Below are 23,632 nucleotides of genomic sequence, written 5' to 3'. Positions count from 1 at the left end.
TTCTGTTGCTTCCTGCATTACATTGGGACACTTTTTTCCCCACTTTGGGGAAATCACTGTCTCTCTATCAACCAACCTCCGCTGGTACAAACAGCCCAAACTAAATCTCCCTTCCATCCGCCCCAACAAAAGTTGCCCAAGTTGAATTGCCTCATGACGAACTCAAGTCAGTCCTGACTGGGAGCCAGGTACCATCGCCCTGCCACCCATATTAAACCATCCTGCTCAGCCGGAACGGTCTCCGACAGGTGTAGCCGATACAATTTCTAGTTTAGCGACAGCACTGCTTTAGAGCACATACTTCAGGCAGAATGATACAGTCCATTGTACAGAGGTATCACTTTTTAACGATTACTCCAGATAGGAATGCTCTGCAGGTATGTGCATGTGATGGTCGAATAGCAGATATCCTGCCTAGTACGAATGTGTCCACATTAACTTAGTGACGGACTGCTTCACCACCCCTCTCCATTCCTTCAAGATGCTACTTACCACTTTGACAAAGCTTTTAGCTATCTGTCCCGATGTACGTGGGTCAGTGTCAAAGTTTGTTTCATAGTGCTCCTGTGAAGCACCTTGGTTTTTTTTTAACTAAGTAAATACATGTTGATAACACCATTACAGATAGTCAGAAACTGTAAACAATAAATGCATTATTTTTTTTTTTGCTTACAATGGAATTTGCTTTCAGTGATTATGAAGTTCTTATATTAGCTTGAACTTATCATTTCCTTGAGGCACAATTTTTGTGTTCCGCATATTCGTTGATCAAGATTGTGTTGTACCCCACAATCTATCTTTCCAGTCATGCTGAAATTATAATCAGAAGGTGGAAAGCTCCACAGCACAGACAGACCCTGGGGAATTGTTACCGTTCAATATATTGACCAATTGGGAACTTTCAAAATAATCACTCTACCTGGACTCGCTGGCGCAAAATGCAGCTCCTGCCATTTAGTATGGTGAGTATCGAACAGTTAATTTCTTCTGAAGCGTCGGCAAACTATTTAAGGTCAACATTGATTTTTTTTTAAAAAAGCAATCCTTTAAATGGATTAAGACCAAGCGTACAGCTCAAAAGAACTAACACACAGAATATCTGGTTGGATGAGAATTCCTTACCTCTTTACTGCCTTCTGAGCTAACATTCTGTTCCCAGCAAAGAATGTGATGCTGCCAAGTATAGCAAGATACTGCAGAGTCTGAAACATGTTCAGCTGAGTCCAGTATATATACATGATTCCCAACATACCTGAAGAAAGCAAGGCAAAAGGAAACTTTAGGTTGGAATTGTATAACAGGGTTGTCAGTGCAGGGGTCAATTATGCTGAACAAGTATTAGATTTAGTCCAGTCATAGTTAAGCACTTCATTGACTGACCCGGTCAACATGGGCATGCAGTTTGCGGTCATCACGTTTCTTTAATTTATCAAATACTGCTAGTTGTACGTGGACTCTTATTTTAACCAATGTCAATGTTTAGACTTCAGTTATCTGTATGCAGCACCTAGTTCCCTGAAGTTACAAGACAATTAAAGCATTTTCTGCACGAATGCTTTAGATCTGTAAACTATTTCACTGTGGCACACCGGCTGATCCAGACCGCAAATTTTACATAATGACCACCAAATATTTGTTTACAACCTGCCTATAGCACACCAAAAATAGACTGGCATGATCTCAAGTAACTACTGTTTGATAGCTAGAAATTCAAAAACCAACTATAATTTGACTTGGGTTACCCAATCAATAGGCTCCAGCCAATAATTAAAAATAAAGCAATGGTTCTGAAAAACAATTGCATGCCAGTTCAGCGGCATTCAATATTAATGTCTAGGCCTTGCAGGTCCAATTGCCCCATTGCGGCAGAACGCAAGGACAGTGGATAGAACTGTGGCTTCACAGCGCCATGGTCCCAGGTTCGATTCCCCGCTGGGTCACTGTCTGTGTGGAGTCTGCACGTTCTCCCAGTGTCTGCATGGGTTTCCTCCGGGTGCTCCGGTTTCCTCCCACAGTCCAAAGACGTGCAGGTTAGGTGGATTGGTCATGATAAATTGCCCTTAGTGACCAAAATATTTGGATGGGGTTATTGGGATATGGGGATAGGGTGGAAATGAGGGCGGTGCAGACTCGATGGGCTGAATGGCCTCCTTCGGCATTGTGTGTTCTAGGTCTATACCTATCCACAAAAAAGCCAATTATGGAGCCCCTGCTGACTTTTACAAGAAAACACAAAACTGGCAATTAAATAATCTAATGCTAATGGGCATGCTGCATATGTTTTCTTGCAACTTGTTCATTCTTTTCATTGTCATCTTTGCATCAAGTTGTAGTGCTACACTCACTATATTGGCTTGAAACTATCAAGTCCTTGATGCACAAGACATATGAAATAAAGGAATAAGGCAATAGAAACAGGATGATTCAATAAAAGTATAAAAATCCAAATGATTAAATCACAAAAGACGATCCAGTATTGTTGCAACAAATACAAGCTTGCACAATTGTAGAATGGCAAGTTATTAAATTACTCAGTCAATTGATGTTAAGGTTATTCCATATGGTGATAGCCAAATGGCTAAGGTCCCAAAAGTGTTAACCAGCAGTCCTCCCATCACATTGCATACTGCGATGCAAAGGCCACATTACATATCCTATAAGCCAAGTGTGATAAGCAATTGATAGGGAAAATTGTGACATTTTGAGGAAGCAGTCACACTGCGCATTGGGGACTTAATAGGGAGAAATCGAATGGGTTCCTAAGGTTTACGATCATCGCAGTGGGGCTACTGGAGCCGAGCAGTGTGGGGATCTGGGGTCCTTTGATCTGGTATTACGGTGCGAAGTGAACTCGTGGAATAGCACAATTGAGGATTAAACGTGAAGTTCGGATTCTAGGTGTTTGCCAGCAGTGATGGTAAGGGCAGCACTAGTTAAGGACGTCCACTTGGGAGACCTTCTAAAGAATCTTTGTAACACTGAATTTGTCATTTGTGATTGGTTCTTGGAGGTGCATTACTATGCACATTAAGTTCAAGTATTTTAACCTCCAAGTAACACTTTTAAAACTGAACACAGGACTGACTTTTTTGAAAATTGCTTTAAAAAAATTCTCAGATGGCAACGCTGTTGGAAAGGCTGACATTTGAAACCCATTCCTAATGGCCCCTAAGTGGAGTGTTGGGCGACCTTATTGAACCCTGAAGCAGTGGTTTAATACAACAAAGTAGCTTGATAAACCACCTCAGGCTGGAGTCAGATATCAACCATATATGCAGTCAGGTACATCAGGTTTTATTTTATTTTATAAAAATCAGACAGCTTCATGGTCACTATTTTTATAGCGTTACCAGCATTTTATTTTTTGATTGTTTTTAAACGGAATTGATATTTTTAAATGGTCATGGTGAAACGCGAACTCATTTTAGGGTTCTGATTTACGAGTCCAGTAACCACATACCCATGAATTCAATGAGGAACGACACCCTGTGGCTTTCGTTCTGTGTCTTACAACTAACTGTTTGGATGGGGAAGGGGGGGTCAAGGGGCACCTGAATGTTGCAAATGGATTTGCCAATGTAACATGCGATAATCAGGTGAGATAGTTAGAAACTCAAAATTCACCATTCTTTGAAAATTGAACCCAATTACAATAGGAAAACGCTTTCTTCAAGCTTAAAGCTCTTTTACGGGTTTGTAGAGCATTAAACTAAACCTACAAAATAACCCATCATCTTTTCCCTTGTGCACGCAGATAAACTCTACAGCGCAGGAGGCTATTCGGCCCATCGAGCCTGCATCGATCCTTGGAAAGAGCACCCTATCTAGGTCCAAGCCCTATTCCCGTAGCCCAGTAACCCCACCTAACCTTTTGGACACTAAGGGGCAATTTAGTACGGCCAATCCACCTAACCCTCGCATCTTTTGGACTACACAATTCACTTCCCATTAGGGAATAAAATACTATACATATTTTATCTGAATAAAAGGCCTTGAAATTTGTTCGCCAGCTTTTCTTCAAATGATTTTCGAAAACCCATTGAGCAGAAATTTATAGCATATGCCATCTGTACAATTACTGATAGGAAATTAGACACGCTGCACATGCCACAGAGTTTCAGTTCAGATTCACAGCTTCAGGCATAATATCAGGTTTAAGTTCACGCTCTGGCACAAGACCAGTTCAAGAAAAAAAAACTTTCATGAAAGAATTGAGACACACAAAAGGCAATTTGGTGCAGAAATGTAATTGCGCTATTGTGACACGTGCAACATTTTTCCCCCTCCCTTTTATCTGAATCCTAGAGGCTTCAGTTTGAGAAAATAAAATGGCAGCTGGAAGTTTTCAGAAAGCATTTGGAGTAGCTTACAAGAATCCAACCACCAGGTTAAAAAAAGATCACAGGCAAGTAAGGAAAACAGGCACGGAGTGAAACATCTTGCCATAACCGTCCAATCTTCCTGGGGTACATGAGAAGTGTCAGAGGATTGGAGTGTGGCAAATGTGACACTTCTTTCAAGAAACAGTGTAAGGTCACTCCCAGTAACTATAGCTGGCCATTTCAATGTCAGTCGTGAATACATTTTTAGATGCGATAATAATTAAGGGGGGGGGGGAAATCAACAGGCCCGAGAGAGATTATAACTTCATTCAGGGCAGTCGGAAAGGATTTGTGAAAGGTGAATCATGCTTAGAATAATTTCATTGACTGCTTTGATGAAAAAATAGATGTTTGATTAAGGAAAATCAATGGATGTTATCTTTAATTTAACAAAGCCTTTGTCAAAGTACCACAGAATAGATTGGTTCGCAAAATTGAATAGGAGAGTCAATGTCAGCTTGGGTGAAAAAAATGGTTTAAGGATGGAAAATGGTGAGTTGTGGTAAAAAGTTATTTTTCAGGTTGGTCGATGGTGGACAGTGATGTTCCCCAAGGGATCAGTGCTAGGACAACTACCGTTTCTCTGCATATACCATGTATACTCGAGTAAAAGTTGAATGTTTGAGACCAATATTTGAGGTCCAAAGTCACTTTTACGCAGGTAATGTTTTCGAGCAGTTGACATCCATGACTACATGATAAATGACTTTACAGGAGAATTACTTTTCCACGAGTGTACATAGATCAATGAGCTGGATATTGGGATTCAGAGCAAAATTTCATATTTTGCTGAGCATCTCAAATTTGGAACAGTGATGAACAGCAAGACTGATAACTTAGCAGAATGGTCAAACACGAGGCAGATAGAATTTAATACAGAGAAGTGCGAGGTGATGCATTCTGGCAGAAGGGATGTGGAACGACTTTACACATTTACTGGCACAGTTCTGAAGCATGTGCATTGACAGAGACTTTGGGGGGGGGGGGGGGGGGTGCGGGGTTCACGTGCATAGTCCTTTGAAGGTGCAGAACATATTGAGAGAAGAGCTAGCAAAGCATATGGGATCATAAATAGAGGAACGGAGTACAAATGTGGGAAATTAAGCTCAATCTTTATTAAGCTCTGGTTGTGTGACAACCAGAGTATTGCATCCATTTATGATCACCAGATTTAGAGTGTGAGGGTCCTTGAGAGGTTGTAGAGGAGATCTACTAGAATTCTTCCAAGCATTTGTGATTTTCACAACAAGGTTAGTTTAGAGAAGCTGGATTAGTTCTCCTTGGAGCAAAAGGGTATAGAGGGGAGATTTGATAGAAGTGTACAAGATTATGACAGGTTTAGATGGGGTGGTCAAGGAAAAACCCGTCATACAATGACTTGAGAACATAAGGGGATGCAGTGGCATAGTGGTATGATCACTGGACGAGAGTATGCTCTTGGGACCTGGATTTGAATCCCACTACACCAGATGATGAAATGTGAATTCAATAAATTAAATGTCCAATGATGACCATGAAACCATTGTCATAAAAACATATCTGCCACATTACCAGAAGGAAATCTGCCATCCTTACTTAGTCTGGCCTTCATGCGACTCCAGACCTACAGCAATGTGGTTGACGCTTAAATGCCCTCTGAAAAGCCACTCAGTTCACGGGCAATTAGAGATGGATGATAAATGCTGGCCCAGCCAGCAATGCCCACTTCCCATGAATGAATAGAAAATAGTTAAGGTTTTGGGAAAAGGATGCAGTAGGGGATGTGCGGAAAATTTTTATTTTACGTAGCAAGAGGTAAGGATTTAGAAATTGCTGTTTACAAGGGTGGTGGAAGCAGAGACGATCAATGATTTCAACAAGAAATTTCATTGAGGCACTAGAGGAAAATAAAACTGCAGGGACACGGGGATCGAGCAAGAAAATGGGAATGAGTGGATTGCTCTACAGCGAGCTGGAAAGGGCCTGATGGGTTGAATGGCCGCCTTTGGGTCCGAATGACACCCGCGGCTCTTTGACAGGCATGCGCGACACCTTCAACATTGAAAACACCGATGATGGGATCATGCATCAGAACAGGTAGTGCAAAGAGTAACAGGTAGGGTAGAATTTTCAATTAAATGTGTGCCCATGTAATGAATTTGATTGATAATTTGAGCAATCTTTTACTTTCCTTAGAGGAAAACAAACTCACCAGCATGGCCCAAATGGAAGATGATGGTGCTCGGAGAAAAAGTGAAATTGGAAATGTTGACACCAAGTTTGATCCACTGCAAAAAAAAAAACATTTTCTTTGAATAAAATTCAACGGTAATGCACAACTTTCAAAAACACATGTACACCTCAAAATATATCTCAGTTTAGAATTGAACATTATGCCTTCTCTGGTTGGGAGGAGCTAAGGGAGCAGGTAGGCCTTGGTGGGATGGATATGTTCAGGTACGTGATTGGTTCCTGACATTCCCGGTGGCGGAGTTGTCTACTTTGCTGGAGAGAATCGTTTCATGTGCGGGGTCGGAGGAGGGCAGCACATCTGGGATAAATGGACGGATCACGGGGGAAGGGCAGATATCGGTGGAGGAGGTAAAGGTTAGGCGGGAGGAGGATTTGGCCTCATTTTGGAGGAGGCGGTGCAGAGTGAGGCTCTCCGTAGGGTGAATGGTACATCATCATGCGCGGGTTTAGGTTTGATACAACTTTAGATGATGTTCAGAGCGCATCTCACCAAAGCCAGAATGTATGAGCGGAGCTTGAGGGGACCTTGCGAACTAAATGCACACAATCTCGTCCTGCCCGAAGTGGGGGCCTTTGTTTTTTAAAACACCATACTGGCAATTTTAATTGTGGATTTGTAGCCCTGCTCACGAGTGGTGATATTTGGGGTGACCAGCTGGAACCGAGGATTGTGGGTGGTGGCAAGTGCCTTGGTTTTACTTTAATGCTGGCTCGGCAGCGAATCCTGCTGAGTTGGAGACAGGTCCAGACCAATTTCATGGTGAGGGTAGCAATTGATGAGTTCTATCGGAGATGGCATCCATTATATTGCATTTTAAGGATCTGGTCACTGTTAGCAGTTAGTGGCGGGGGCGGGTTCTGCTTTTGGTCAGTTGGGGTTTGTTGAGGGTATTGATATTTGGTTTGATTTATATTTTGTATAAAGTTAAAAACCTAATAAAAATATTTTCAAAAGAAACCCCATTATGCCTTCTTTAAAAGATGTTATCACATGTGTCTAATGTGTAAAGCTTTCGATAGGAACAAATGAAATGAAAGGTCAAGAAAGTCCATCAGTCATTCTTTCGATGATGCGACTTTGAGGACCACCTTTGACAAAAGGAAAATCCTGTGGGAGATTACTTCCTGACTCCATCAGGTATAGGCAGACTATGGTTGGCCACAGCATGTCACTAGATAAATCTATACTGACCCTCCTATTCATGTGTCCCAAGCCACTTTAGAAGGCAACACCACTAAGAACTATAAGACCAATGAATTCAAAGTAAAACCCTGAAGACACTATCATAAATATTGTAGCCTTTAGGTATCCTCACAAATTTTGATTCCATTAGTGCTATTGCTATGCAACTCAATGCATATAATTACTATTATTTCAATAATATAATTTTTCTAGTGCTGTATTAGCATGTCATCTCATGGACACCTTGAAGAGACAATAAGTACATCGTGTACTGTATATCATTCATATCTTCATTAAAAGCAAAATCTAAAAGAATTATTTTAGTATTCTATTCAACCTGCTGAATCTCTTAATTCATAAAGATGTGGATAATCCAAATGAAGTCATTATTTTATCACTGTGGAATTTAGTATACATCAAGATATTCAAAACGGCATATATGTTACTCTACAGTAGCCATGATGTGGAGATGCCGGCGTTAGACTGGGGTGCGCACAGTAAGCTTCCGAAAGCTAGTGATTCGAAATAAACCTGTTGGACTTTAAACTGGTGTTGTAAGACTTCTTACTGTTACTCTACAGATATTGAGTTAAAAGAGAGTAATTGACAACCAGCCACAGTTTCTTTTTCTTTTATTGTCACAAGTATGAAGTTATTGTGAAAAGCCCCTAGTCGCCACATTCCGGCACCTGTTTGGGTAAGCTGGTACGGGAATTGAGCCCGTGCTGCTGGCCTTGTTCTGCATTACAAACCAGCTGTCTAGCCCAATGAGCTAAACCAGCCCTCGGCAGACAAAACTCCACAGACAGGAGGCCTGACACCGAGACGGAGGAGCGATACAATGAGGCCTATGTTGCCACCCGTGCTGTTGTTGAGCGGTGCACTGGGCTGCTGAAAATGTGGTTCCGATGCCTTGACTGCTCTCCCTCCCGCTTTTCCCTTCCCACACCCTAATTCCCCTACGCCCCATTACCCCATCCCACCTATTCTCCCCAGCCTCCCGCCCACCCCACCTCAACCACAATGTCCCTCCCCGACCACCATGTTCCCCATTCCAAGAGTCTATGCAATATCACTCCAGGGCGATGGATACTGCGTCGGCACTGTCAGCAGGTCACCATGCAAGGCAGGAGTAATGATAACTCATTGTGAGGTTAGCTCTGGTGCTCTTCAGTTTCTGCTAAAGTCTGACTTTAATCTTTCTACTGACAGCCATTCACGCACATCCTGTGAACGGGGTCTGCATCAGAAGCTTTCGATCTTGGACCACTGTGCCCGGGGAGCTGGGGGGGGGGGGGGGGGATCTGAGAGGCCAACAGGGGGTGGAGTTGCGGGCAGGCACGCTGTGAAGATGTGACAGAAGCTTCAGATGTATGAGATGTAACATGTTGTAACATTTCATTGTGACATATTTACATTCCCCTTAGCTACAGATAGTGATCTCACTAGTGTCCACTCGGTGTTCCTCACTCTTCTTGGTCTTTCGTGATCTACTGCTGTGACTAGGTGTGTTCCCAGAATGCACATCAGAGGTGAAGGCCTTCCGCGCCCTGTGGGCTTTGAAGCCCTTAGCGGACGTCCTCTAGAGGGCCTGGAGACCCCAGCCGACTTACCGGTGTTACTGGCATCATTGTGTCACCCTATTCTGCCTGCTGCCCTTGACAGTGCCCGTAGGGCCCTGGTGGGCTCAAAGGGACAGCTGGAGTGAGCTCCAGAGGCTGCTGAGTTATCTGACGCTGCCAGTCCACGAGGTTACCTATTCTCTGCACCATACGGCGTCGCCCGCACCGATGCTCCTCAATGACTGGGCCACGCTCTGCCGTGCCTTGGCAATGTCCATCTGCATCCGGAACACGTCGATCAGCGACTGGGGCGTGATGTCGAGGCCCTCAGCCAGGGCTGTCACTGACTGAGCCATGCCTTGGACACCACACTCAAGGCGCGGATGTCGTGCTCCAGGTTTTCCACTGTGGACGCCACCCAAGAGGCCTCGATGCCATGCATTGTTGGCACCATCTCCTGCGCCTGCAGCCTTTGGGATTTCTCCAATCAACCTTGCAGTCACTGGAATGTCACTGATACTCCCCTCCTGAATCTCACGCCTGTGGTCTCGCAGTTGCATCAGCTCTGGAATAACCGTGTCCCGAGGCTCAGACCAGTGGAGTCCTGCGGTCCAGCAGACCTCTGACTGCTACCTCCCTTGGATGTTCCTGCCTCCACCTGATGTGCATCAGTAATTGTAGTGCTCACCAGATTGTGCTCCAGACACCTGTCCACTAATGTTGCCCACCGAGGTGTGTGACTCTGCGGTGATTGAAAGTGTGGGTGATAGTTGTGACGCTTCACCGTTGGTCTCCTTGGAGCTCTCTTCCGAGATGGTATCTCGGGTGGCAGGAGCAGGTGGGTGGGGAGAGGGGGAGAGAGAGAGAGAGAGGGAGTTGGACGACTCTGTATGGCCCAGCTTTATCAGATGGAGATCTTCAAGACAATGGACATGTGGTCAGTGAGATATGAACTCACTTGAGACAGGTCATCTGGGTGAACGGGCAGTGGATCCTCACCTCTCTGATGTTGGCCAACCTCGCTGTCGGCAACTGCTCTCGCTTCGGGCAGCCCCGCAATTTCCAGGGCCCATTCCTCATAGGGGGCGAGGACTCAAATTTCTGGGATTCCGACCCTTCCCTGTTTAGTATAGGCTATCTTCTGTGGGAACACAGAGGGCGTGCTGATGGGTCGTGGGGGAGGGGCTATAACAGGTGGCACGTGTGAGCGCCACACCTGGACATGAAGGGGTTGTGAGGACCAGGCACAAAGATCGGATATGAGGGAGGTGTAAGGTGTCAGCCAGTGATTTGTGGGGGAAGATTGGGAAATTTGAGGGGTAGCACACGGAACTGATGCCAGGAGAGAGGTGGTAACTTAGCCATGGAGCTCGCCGGACGTAGTTTGTCTTCTTCCTGCATTGGACGGCAGACCTCCGGGTCATGCTGCCTGCACTAACAGCTGTTGCCACTGCCTCCCGAGCGGCATTGCTGACCCTGCTGCTTGTGCTCCGATCCCTTCAGGGGAACAAGGTGCCCCGCCTCTCATCCACAGTGTCAAGAGGCCTAGTGAGATTGGCACCCGCAAAGCGAGGAGCTAGTCTACGCTGTCATACTTTAGTGTTGACTTGGAGTGAGCGGTGAGAGAGGGTTTAAAAACAGCTCCCCCTCGTTAGCAGAGAGCTTCTGAGGCATGAATCGGGCAACCAGATGGCAAGGGAGGCAGTAATGTCGAGAATCTCGTGGGGGCTCAATTTTGGCACTAGGTGCCGTTGAATACGGGCTGCAATCTTGCCAACGCGGCTGTCGTGAAACACCCAAAACCGGACCTTAAAAAATGTCCATCTACATCATCAGTGATGCAAGAACACATGATAGCAGAGCATGGAGAGAAAGATAGTAACATGTAGAGCCTTGTGCATGTCTATCTTGTAAATAGTTAGTTCAACAGCATTATCTGACTCATAGACCCATTAATATTAGTACCACAGGAAGTGGAGATATCAATATTCTTCTGATCGCAGAAATTCATTAGCATTTGAGTCTAAAATATCCAGTACCAGGTACTCAAATGGTTAGGATCAAGTGCCTGCTGGTCTTGCACTCTTTCAAGGCACTTCGCAAAGGGCTCCACAACTGCAGTAATCAAAAACCTGTCCATGTTCTTAAAGGCAGGAGCATTTTTCTAGGCAGATTTATTTTTTGCATTACAATTAGTGACAACATTAAGAATCATTCGCTTTAATGCTGAAGTATGCAACCCTATCCCTAAATCTATAGCACGTCAGCAAAAAGCACTCATGGTTAATTCTTATGGCTTGAATAATGCGTTAACATAGCATCAAAGTTGAGAGCAATTTTCTGGCAATGGCATATTTATATTCACCAAAAGTGACATAAACTGATGTTGCTAAACAATCAGGTAAAAACAAAGCGTTGGCTGACTTTGAATCCAGAAACCAACAGTAAAAGCACAACAGTCTCTGGGAAATATCATCCCTCGTACAAGCACCAGCAAGAAGTAGTCAAATACAGAGAGTTTTGAATGCATTTTTAAATGTACATCACAGAAAAAAATTATTAAATGGCTTCAACATAAAGGAGGGCTCCCATGTGGTTCAGTGAATGGAGCAACGTCAGCTCAGAGGGTTAGTTTTGAATTCTGGTTTATGCTACGTTAGCAGATCTCAGGTACTGTGGGTGGGGGGGGGGCGGATAACCAGGAAAAATACACATCAGTCACATTTGTTCATCATCTGAGGTGATGTGCGTTGCTCAGTGCATATTTAAATATTTATTGAGAATAGGATCAGGTTGAGTTGCACGGCACTTGATGATCACAAAATCAAAGACCCCCTTTCACTACACAAGCTCAAACCTCATCAATGACCGCTTGACTGCCAACAATGAAAATAACAGCCTACTATATCACCGGTTTCTTGGGCCAATTGATGAAAACTGTGAAAAAGCCGACAATGGTTACCTGGAACAAATTAAAAGCCAATTTTCCTAAAAACAATGCATGCTTTTTACTTTATGATTTGGGAGATTTCAAATGGCACATCAAAAGGAATCTCTTCATACTACAACTTTAACTTGTGTAGTAGGCAACCTTTAGCAATAACTTTGGAAATGTTTTTTCCCCCTCAGTCAGGTTGAAGCCAGAGAACTGGAATCAAATTCCAGTCATTCATAGCACCACAATCTTAAAAACTTTGATAAGTTCCCTACTCACCAGAATTACAAGCAGTAAGAGGGGTGCTAGAACAAGGGCAGTAAAAGTATTGGAGACTGCAATGGGCGGCTTCTTTTCAGGTTCCCGAAAGAGGTGCTATAAAGAGAATCATGTTTATTGCATTATAAAAAGCAATAGGTGTTAAAAAATCAATTATAATTAATTGCAGATAATGTTACAAAAGATGATGGGCCGAAGTTAAAGAATCAATGCATTACATCTTATGATGTATGCTGCTGTGCGCTAAAAGCTTAAAAGCACGGCTATTCAAAAAATGCCAACATCAACAATTAAATGGGTTGATAACTTCCAGTACGAACGGATTTGATTAATAAAGAATGGGCTGAAAACATATTTCTAAGGTGAATCACAAGACATGAAAGTACAAGTTTCCCCTGTCTAACAAATATAAAAGATGGACTGAAGCATCTTGCAAAATGCGTAATGTCCTGAGAGACGAGCCAGTCAGTGGATGGGACACATTATGAAAGGGCGGTTGGGAAATTGGAATGGTGGAAATTTGTCCAGTCACAATAAAAAAAAACTAAAAATGGACACAATTAGAAGTACTCCAGAAGTCAGGTACTGTCTGTTGAAAAACAGAAGTCAAGGGTTTAGTTTTAAAGACTTTCCTCTGGACTTGAATATATTACAAATGGGAAAAAAGGCAGGGGAGAAATGGGTGGAGGAGGCAGTGGCAGAGGAAAGAGCACAGAAAAAGACGACCTGTGAAGTGCGCTTCTGTGCAGAACGGGGATGTTAAAAGATTGTAATATTAGCAGCAGAAAACAAAGAAGAATGAGGGAAACTGAGGAAACAAAAGACATAAGCAGACTGCCAAGGCACGCTGGAGTCTGCTAGAAGAAAGGATGGTCAATGTGCTGGTGGAGTTCCAACATGAGATTCCCCCCTCCTGCCAAAAGTGCCTGCACACCCAACCCGCATTACTGCCATTTACTACCTATGAAATCATGACAATGTAGCTAAGGTCTGATGTTGTTAATTTCAAATGTTGTGGCCAGAAAACTGCAAAGTGCCTCGTAGAAAAATAGTGGGTTATCTGGAGTGACAGATTCAATTTAATATGCAGAAATGTGAAGTAATACATTTTGGAAGGAAAAACAAGAAATGTGGAAATAAACGTGAAAGTCACTGATGGATTTCGATGGACAGAGTAACCAAGAAATTTAAATCTGCAATTTCCTGTAAGTGGAAGGGTATGTATGTAAAGTGGTTAACGGGGACAATAGCATTTTGGGTTTTGTAAATAAGACCATAAGACATAGGAGCGGAAGTAAGGCCATTCGGCCCATTGAGTCCACTCCACCATTCAATCATGGTTGATTTCAACTCCATTTACCCGCTCTCTCTCCATAGCCCTCAATTCCTCGAGAAATCATGAATTTATCAACTTCTGTCTTAAAGACACTCAACGTCCCGATCTCCACCGCCATCTGTGGCAATGAATTCCACAGACCCACCACTCTCTGGCTGAAGAAATTTCTCCTCATCTCTGTTCTAACGTGACTCCCTTTTATTCTAAGGCTGTGCCCCCGGGTCCTAGTCTCCCCTGCTAATGGAAACAACTTCACTACGTCCATCCTATCTAAGCCATTCATTATCTTGTAAGTTTCTATTAGATCTCCTCCTAAACTCCAATGAATATAATCCCAGGATCCTCAGACGTTCATCGTATGTTAGGCCTACCATTCCTGGGATCATCCATGTGAATCTCCGCTGGACCCGCTCCAGTGCCAGTATGTCCTTCCTGAGGTATGGGGCCCAAAATTGCTCACAGTATTCTAAATGGGGCCTAACTAATACTTTATAAAGCTTCAGAAGTACATCCCTGCTTTTATATTCCAAGCCTCTTGAGATGAATGACAACATTGCATTTGCTTTCTTAATTACAGACTCAACCTGCAAGTTTACCTTTAGAGAATCCTGGACTAGGACTCCCAAGTCCCTTTGCACTTCAGCATTATGAATTTTGTCACCGTTTAGAAAATAGTCCATGCCTCTATTCTTTTTTCCAAAGTGCAAGACCTCGCACTTGCCGATGTTGAATTTCATCAGCCATTTCTTGGACCACTCTCCTAAACTGTCTAAATCTTTCTGCAGCCTCCCCACCTCCTCCATAGTACCTGCCCCTCCACCTATCTTTGTATCATCGGCAAACTTAGCCAGAATGCCCCCTGTCCCGTCATCTAGATCGTTTATAATATATATATATATATATATATATATATATATATATGTGGCCCCAACACTGAACCCTGCGGGACACGACTCGTCACCGGTTGCCATTCCGAAAAAGAACGTTTTATCCCAACTCTCTGCCTTCTGCCCGACAACCAATTGTCAATCCATGTTAGTACCTTGCCTCGAATACCATGGGCCCTTATTTTACTCAGCAGTCTCCCGTGAGGCACCTTATCAAAGGCCTTTTGGAAGTCAAGATAGATAACATCCATTGGCTCTCCTTGGTCTAACCTATTTGTTATCTCTTCAAAGAACTAAATAGGGACAAAGAATAAAAAGTAATGGCAAACTTGCTGTTTTGGGTTCACCAATTGTTGAAAAGATAGTAAAGCCACAGAGAGCAAACAATAGAGAATGATGCCAGTAATGTGAAAATATAATTATGAGGAGATTTGGAGATTTTTAAAATTAGTTTTGGTAAAATAATTACAGCAAGGCTATTTCTTCAGGTTGGACAGTCACTGTTGAGGGATCATTAACTCAATGAGTGAGGAGAGGTTATTAAAACCTCCATTAAGCACATGGGTGTTAGAGTACAAAATGCTAATGCAAGGGAACACAGCAATTTTTAAGAAAGAGTTGGATACATTGTGATACTACAATTCAATGTGGCTCAACATATTTGAATAAGACAGACATTTACTCACACTGACATTCTACACAGTACTTTAAACTGAATTTTCTCTCTTCTTAAACCTAGGTTAGCGAGTCATATTGAGTTAATGTGCAATTATTTTGGAGCCTGAGAATCCACTGGTACTCAAACTGAAACACAGATGCTAACAACATGCAGAATAGAGTTTACATTTGATAAATGGGATGGCCACAACAAATGGGACATGAAGTTTTCTTTATGTATTTGACTTGGGACAGACTTTGGGTAATTAAATGCATCAAAAGTTATACACAAATTAATTTTAAAACGCATGTTAAATTGATGCAATGGGTTTTGGTGACATCACTAAATTTGTCCTCCTTCTCAAATATGATATAATCTCTGTAAAGTGCAAAGTAATCTAGGAGAAGATCACGTGTGGTATGAGTCATGTAATCAATGCCATTCATTAAGAATTTTAACAGCATGATATGCAAGACAGTGAACATGAACAGTTGTGTGAATTATAAAACTTCTCACTATTCTAATGGCAAGTGTAATATTGTGATTAGCTAGGCAACATTTTATTAGAATAACATCTGTTCTTAGCTATTTTATTCAAGCACCTACCTGAATTTCAGGCTTGGGGGCAAAGATATTCTGAGACTGTACTGGGGTTGGAGTCTCTTCATCAGGAAACTTAATTGCAACATCAGCCTATGAAGAGAATTTAAAAAAAATAAACATAGATTCTTCTTAAAGTCTAGATTCACTGCTTGTACCTCAAAAAAATAAATCACACACCAAAAGCCTCGGTGACGATTGGCCAAAGGAGGTAATTTTTAAAGGAGTGTCTTAAAGCGGGGTTAGAGAGATGCAAGTTAGAAATCTAATTTGCGCAGCGAAAACCACAACCACCCAGCACTTAAAGGCTTGATAATAAAAGAACTATCCAAAAGATGTCTGACAACAACAACTTGCACAGTAACAATTGCTGCAGGTTAATATTTCCAAAGGTTGGAGAGAAACTGTGTGCCTCCAATAATATTTGGGTGACAGATTTCCCAACCGTGGCTAGTCATTTTAACTCTGGTCTCCAATCCATTATTTTTTGCACAGGATGTCATTAGGCGTGATAAATACATTAAATCCAAGTTGTAGGAGCCAATGATTACAAACATTTCTTCACAGAACTCTATGGAACCATTATTTCAATAGCCAAGCAGCATAGCAGATGTACTGGAAAATCGATTGGCTTTTACACCATTGCTGTACTTTTATTTTTAGTTTCTTCTTAATATTGGAGTGCAGAGTTCAACAAACTATCGGACATATTGAATTAAAAGCAATAATAATCCAATGCATTACAATGGGATTCCCTTGGACTTGTCATCATCATAATAGCCTTTAATGCCAAAATAGAAGGTGTTACACATTCTCATGGAGATTTCTAATTTGGATTAGAACATAAGAAAATATATCATTTTTGGTTCATTTTATCCAAGGCGAAACCCTTACGATTCCTACCAACTCAATAGCGTAGTCCATTTAATATGGGGCTAACTGCAAAAATTGATTCTGAATTTCTGCTTTAAAAAAAAAAAAAAAACAGGTGCATAAACTTTACGTGGAATTGATGTGCAGTTCCTCTTCCAACACAACTTTCAGCTCAATCAGGTGGAGTTCTGACTGTCCCGAATCATGGAACATTTTCTTCTCTTGCACTGTGACCTTTAGTCCTCTCACTGATAACCAATTAGCATGGAGCAGAGAACATGCAAACTCGTGAGAGTCATGCAGCAAAAAAAGGTTCAAAATAGGAATGTCATTTGGTGCCAAATTGATACAGAAAATGGCACTGCAACAAAGGCAGTGTATTATTATGTAAGCTCTATTGAATCAGATTTGCTGAGTACAATAGGCATGGAGCACAAGATCAGAGGCATGCCCAAAAATGTTAACTCCCACATTTTAGCATTCATTTCACCAGCATTGGAGAATAAAATTAAAATTTGTTCACATGAATTAACAAGTATTGGTCGATAAAATAATGGTAGCTTTTTGTAATAATGTAGCATTACAGTTTGGTAATGTCAGTCAGTACATGGTAAATCAAGCAGATGACTCAAGGACATACATTTACCCCATTACAATGAAACCATTACTTGGAATGGCTTCAATGCAAACTTCGCAGTATCGGAATAAACAAAAATACAGGAATTGCTGGACCTTTCCCACAGGCTTTTCAAACAGGTCAAATCAGTCCAGCAAGTCAAGAAAATTAGTTTCATCATTAGAAAGACAGCATAGAAGTCACCTCCATTAGTATTACTATTTTTCCAATCCTTTAGTAAGTGCTGAGGGTTTTGGCCAAGGGTGGTATCATGACCGGTACAGGCTTGGAGGGCCGAAGGGCCTGTTCCTGTGCTGTTCTTTGCACACGCATGGTAAAATAGTCAATCATTTTCAATCAGAAAATAGCCTTACCAGGTGCCACAAAATTGGGTTTTCAAGTGTTGCATCTCCAATTATCAAGGACAGGAAAAAGGTTCCAGAGACTGAATTGAACTCAGATTTTCTTTCCGCCACATCCAGGTCAAATTTGTACACTTTTTTGCTGTCTGGTTCAGCCACAAATATCACTTCCTGATCAGTCTTCTGATTGTAGAGACGGACAAAAGTCTAAAAAAATACAATGTACCCTGGCATTTAACACGCACGAGTAAGATATTGAGAAGGTCAACGTTTTACTTGAGATACAGTAATCGATCACAGAATAAAAATGTGGCATTTCGCACAACTGACTATTACAGACTGCACTTACAATTGCACAAATTAAGAGCCCTGCAGCTTTCAGGCGTTGCTGCTACGTTTTGGGTTGCCAACTTTTAAGTACCGCCAGTGTGTTGCTCGCTCCAACTTTTGAAATTTTCTTTGCTTCACTCCTTTGAACCCTCCCATCGTTCAGCTTCTCTTTATTGCCAAAAAAAGAGGCATTTGTTGCTGATCAAGACTATTCCTTTAAATTACAGTTCAAATACAATTTGTCGAGTGACAATTGTGAGGACCATTCTAACAATATCTGGGGTGTTCAGGTAGGGGGTGGGGTAGAGCTGGAAAATGCAGTTGATGTAGATATTTGACCATGATCTTCTCAAATGACAGAGCTGAGGGGGCTATATGACCTACTTCTGCTCCCTTTTATGTCTTTACTAGCAAGGTGCACAATCACTGGTGAAGGGAGAAGGTGAATGAACATCTCCCATGAGCTTATGTGAAATTCTAGCTTCAACCTTGAACCTGGCAATAAGTCACGGCTGAAACAGTAATTCATGCCTCAATACTTCTTTAAACTAAAACGATAGTTCAGAAATTCAGGTCTGCAAAGATCTTGAATTCTTTATTCACGAATGGACAGCTTCAGAAATGATAAGATTCTCAATAAAGTTGGAAAGATATGTAGCTGCACTCACTTAAATTGAAAGGAAAGGAAGCCATGCAATTTAATTTAACAGCATAACCACAGCAACATTCTCTGGATGGAAATCAGAAACAAAAAACAGGAAATGGTAGGAATATTCAGATGATCGGGCAACAGCATTTGTAGAGAGAAAAACCACATTCATATGTTTTGGTCCTGTCCAAAGCTGGAGGATTACTGCCAGGAGGTTTTTACGGTAATTGTTAGGTGAATTGGACGTTCTGAATTCTCCCTGTGTATCCGAACAGACAACGGAGTGTGGCGACGAGGTTTTTTTTTTTTACAGTAACTTCATTGCAGTGTTAATGTAAGCCTACTTGTGACAATAATAAAGATTATTATTCCTCCAACCAAACTTGCCCCTCTCCAAGGGTGCCCGCCCAATGAGTTGTCCCCTGCCTGGAGCTGCAACATCAGCACTGGGCAGTGCGCACAGCACTGCTGAGATGCTGGCCCTCTCAATGTGCTGGCTGCTTGACGGCAGGAAGCCATCTTCAACTGTCAGTGGCCTCTAATTGGCTGCTACCAGCAATATATTACCCTACGATGCAAGGTCAGCTCCTGCTTTCGGTGCCTGTAGAGTGGCATCAAGGTCCCCTGAAAAATCTAGCCTGTTTAGGTTGTCATTTTTTCTTTTTAAAATATTATTATTGGTATTTCCCAGTTTTTACAGAGTAAGAGTTCAATCTTTAGTGTACTTGGTATTTACATAGAAAGTCGTTTATTTAGAGATAATTTTACATATGGTCCGCCCCCCTCCCCCGTCTGCCATCTTCCCTTCCCGCCTTTGGTAGTTTAATTTTCCCTCTTGGTTCTGGCTCCATTCCCTGGGCGACTCATACTGTGTTCCGCTCTTGTCGGTCATGGTATTTTGCTGCTGGCCCTTCCCCTCTTCCATTTTCCCCTCGCTGTGTTCTGTGACTTCCATGGGTTCCCCCCTCTCGCCTTCCCCTTCTGCTTTTTTCCATTGTGTCCCCCCTCATTTGTTTACCTCCCTCCCCCTTATCTCTCTTCCCACCCCCCAGCCGCATCCCCCTTTCCCTAGTCGCTATTGGCCTCGAACAGGTCTTGGAACAGGCTGATGAGTGGCCCCCACACTTTAGGTTTCCATTTTGATATTAACACTGTAATTTCTTGAAATAAATTTGAACACATCAAATAATGGGCATGTTTTGGTTTAATCTGCGTGTTAACATGGCCGTTTGCTTGCTATTATTCTCGAACAGAAATCTGCAAATCAAAAACAAACTACTCCCTAACAATACATTCATTTTTGAACAGGCACAAACAGTCACAGTTAGCATTAAGCTGCACAGTACATACTTGGTGCGGCGTAAGCTCGGCTCCAGTGTTGACATCAGCCAACTTGAAAGATAAAGCGAAGCTCTGGTGACTGTCAGCAGCAATAATCCCTTTGGACTTTGATGGATAAACCACCCTAATGGAATTAATATTGAAAAATTATATTAAATCTAGAAACAACAGCCATAACATTACAGGTAGTTCAAAAAATATAACAGTTTGCTTTACCTCGTGATCTTTGGTGCAATGCTCTGATCCCTGTCAACTACTGAAAGGTCAACATTAGTGATATCGACTTCAGTGGCAACCTTGACTTTCAGCTGGATTAGAAAGTTAGATGAGTTAGATACTTATAAAACACTATTGGTGTCGGATGAGCAAAGGTCTCAATAGATTGAAAAAGCAGCACAAGTATGTAGTTTAAATGACACATCAATAGAAGCACTTTTTTAAAAAAATGGAGTTCTATTAAAACCTACATTCTTGTAGGTATCAATCTACAAATTCTTACTGGAGGCAAGCCAGGGTAACAGTTTCAACAACTTTAAAGATAATGAACTGAGGTCATAAACCCTCCCCATCTATTCAGGTTTTGACCCATCAAATGAATGACTTAAGTTTTGTGACAAGACTGATCCGTAAAAAGTTAGAGGACTTATCACTTTTTATGGCATGTGACTGAATCTTATTCATTTTTAAAATGTGTATGTTATCAAGCGTAAGATTACAAGAAAATAGGTCAAAATATGGCAAGTGCTCTTATTGAATTGATAAAACATTGGACAGAAATGCTCCGGAGGAGCACAGTTCTATAGAAACGTGAAATAATATTGTTTAGCAGCCAGATCGCCACAGTGCATCTTGCCAGAAATAGAGATGCTGATGTTACCATACTTGATAACACAGCATAAAGACACCTGTTTGGCACTATTTTAATTATTTTACTTTCATTGCATGGCAAGATTTCCAATAGTTGCACAGAATGGAATCCAATCATTTCTCCGTATATTATCAAGTCACCCAGTTCATACTTTCATATCAGCAAACAATTATAAATGTTATCTTGTTGGACACAGTTTGAACTAATCAGTAAAGGTAAAATTAGGGAAGTAAAGGAACCATAAATTAGGGAGTAGGTAACTGCAAACTGGCCTAATACTCTGCTGGCAAATCTAATGGTACTGAGAATTAATAAATTCCATAGATCTACTAGGTAGCCCATTTTCCCCCTTGGCCACAACACCATTTTGTGACCTCCAAGTCAATGACCAGGAATTGGAGATAGTGGGACTTCCAGTGGCGGTATGAAGGGGGAGGATTGTACACGAGATGACTCCCGCTAGGGTACTGTACTATTAGCCCTTTCACCCAGTTTTTTGGGGTATTTTTGTTTAAAAACCCACTTGAATAATGGAATAAGGTGCCCACATAAACAAAATGTCCAGAAGGACCAGGGGAAGACGTTTGAAAGCAGAAGTTCATCGACTGAATCAGAGGCTTGTCGGGGATCATCGGTGGAAAAAATGGCAGAGGCAGCTTCTGTGACTCCAGCCACTCCGCTCATGGCTGAGATGCTTACCAGCACCGTGGCAGCGGAATTTGAGAAGCAATGTTGGGTTGTGTAGGGGAACCTCCGCAAGTTGATGGAAGAGGCCCTGGCTCCCATTTGGTTGGCATTGGAGAAGACCAACGAGACAGTAAAAGTGCATGGCTCTGCGATACAAGGCTTGGAGGTGACTCTCTCTCTCTCTTTTGTGGCACAGTGAACTGATTGTCTCTCTGGAAGCAGAGATGTCTTTGATGGCTGATGTGAATGAAGCACTGAAGGCCAAAGTATATAATTTGGAGAATCTTTCCAAGAGGCAAAATATGCGAGTTGTAGGTTGCTAGGAGGGATGGAAGGCCCATTCCTACAGAATACTTCGCAAAGATGTTTGGGAAGATGAGCAGTAACTGAGAGGTTTCACAGCTTCCAAGAAAAAAAATGGGTCGCAAGATGGCCAAAGGAGCATTGCGACTATAAATGGGAAGGCCACGCCATCAGGTTTCATCAAGATGTTGGTGCGGAGCTGGCAGAGAAGCAGGCGGAGTTTAACAAGGCCAAAGCTGTGTAAAAGTGGAGTCTGGTTTGGGGTGGTGTACCCAGTGCGACTCAAGAGTGACTTTTGAGGGAAAGACTAGTTTTTCCAATGTGCCGGAGGAGGTGGATTCTTTTGTAAAAAAGCATGGGCTGGTTGATTGAGGTTTTTAGGTATTGGGAGTGGGCATTTAGATAGGAGTTGTTGGGGTTCCTCGTTAATGTTTGCATTTCTTTGTTTTTGTGTGAGTTGAGTGTTTCGAAAGTTGGACTTGGGTGGGGGTTTAATTTTACTTGTTATAACTGTTGTGAGAAACATATAGCTTCTTGTTAGAGTAGAATGTTTTAAGGGGCCTTTGTATACCTTGTGTTTTTTCTGTTTGCATATTTCTTCATTCTTGGCAGGAGCTGCCCTGTCAGCCGAAGAGTTAGCTAGCAGGAGCAGAATGGTGGGGGCGACTCCAGCTCATTATATTAGTTTTGTTTTGGATAATGAGCTTCGTCATTTGTTCTGTTTGAGGTCAGGGTAAGAAGTAGCTTTTGGTGTTTTTTGTTAGCCGTACTATTTTTGTATGTTTATTTGGGTGTGGAATTGTTTGAGGGCACGGGAGGGGGCCAGGGATAGTTTGCTGATGGTGACTACAGATTTTTTTCCGTTTTGCCTTTGAGAGTCAAGCCTTGGCAGCCACCTTGGGTGGGCATGGTGCCTGGATTCTCGAGGTAACTGTTGGATAATCCCTCTTGGTGGAAATGGCTGACTCCAGATGTTGAATGGCCCAGTGAAAATGTTGAGGGTATTTGCTCACCGTAAAAGTTTGAATGCTGATGTGGTGTTCCTGAAGGAGGCTCAGTTGTGGGACAGAGACCAGACAGGATTGTGGAAGGAGTGAATGGGACAAGCTTTTCATTCTGGTTTTGTTGGTCGGGCCTGGGGTGCGGCAATCTTTCTGCCGCTAAAACCTCGGCAGATCCTAATGGTAGACATGTGATTGTTAGTGGGTCCTTGGCGGACACCTCGGTGGTCCTGGTTAATGTTTATGCTCCAAATTGAGACAATATGGGTTTTATTAACAAGTTGCTAGCCTCCATTACTGATTTGGACTCTCAGCAGCTAATCCTTTGGGGGGGGGGGGGGGGGGGGGGGGGAAAGAGAGAGAGGAGAGAGAGAGAGAGAGAGAGAGAGAGAGAGAGAGAGAGAGAGAGAGAGAGAGAGAGAGAGAGAAGATCCATGGTGTCTTTTGCACCCGAGGAATAAAGATTTGTTTTTCTCCCATGTCCACGAGGTATACTCAGGTATTGACTTTCTTGTGGCGGGTAGGTCTCTCCTCCCTTTGGTGGAGAG

At 42.5% G+C, this 23,632-nt stretch overlaps 1 protein-coding gene across 2 annotated transcripts in view; it reads right to left on the bottom strand.

Moving 5' to 3' along the window:
- LOC140428504 (dolichyl-diphosphooligosaccharide--protein glycosyltransferase subunit 2-like) overlaps positions 1 to 23,632 on the bottom strand; it is a 75,496-nt gene that overhangs the window by 10,091 nt on the left and 41,773 nt on the right. For both annotated transcript variants that reach the window (XM_072515057.1, XM_072515058.1), the window contains exons 10-16: positions 20,442 to 20,533; positions 20,235 to 20,349; positions 17,918 to 18,112; positions 16,061 to 16,147; positions 12,574 to 12,669; positions 6,574 to 6,649; positions 1,123 to 1,252 (exon numbers count right to left, since the gene is read on the bottom strand). In XM_072515057.1, the coding sequence (XP_072371158.1) occupies positions 1,123 to 1,252; positions 6,574 to 6,649; positions 12,574 to 12,669; positions 16,061 to 16,147; positions 17,918 to 18,112; positions 20,235 to 20,349; positions 20,442 to 20,533 (791 nt within the window). The remainder of the gene's footprint in view (positions 1 to 1,122; positions 1,253 to 6,573; positions 6,650 to 12,573; positions 12,670 to 16,060; positions 16,148 to 17,917; positions 18,113 to 20,234; positions 20,350 to 20,441; positions 20,534 to 23,632) is intronic.

Source organism: Scyliorhinus torazame, chromosome 8 (genome assembly GCF_047496885.1).
Source record: "Scyliorhinus torazame isolate Kashiwa2021f chromosome 8, sScyTor2.1, whole genome shotgun sequence".
In the NCBI taxonomy this organism is placed as follows: domain Eukaryota; kingdom Metazoa; phylum Chordata; class Chondrichthyes; order Carcharhiniformes; family Scyliorhinidae; genus Scyliorhinus; species Scyliorhinus torazame.
This window is presented reverse-complemented; position numbering and strand designations above follow the sequence as displayed.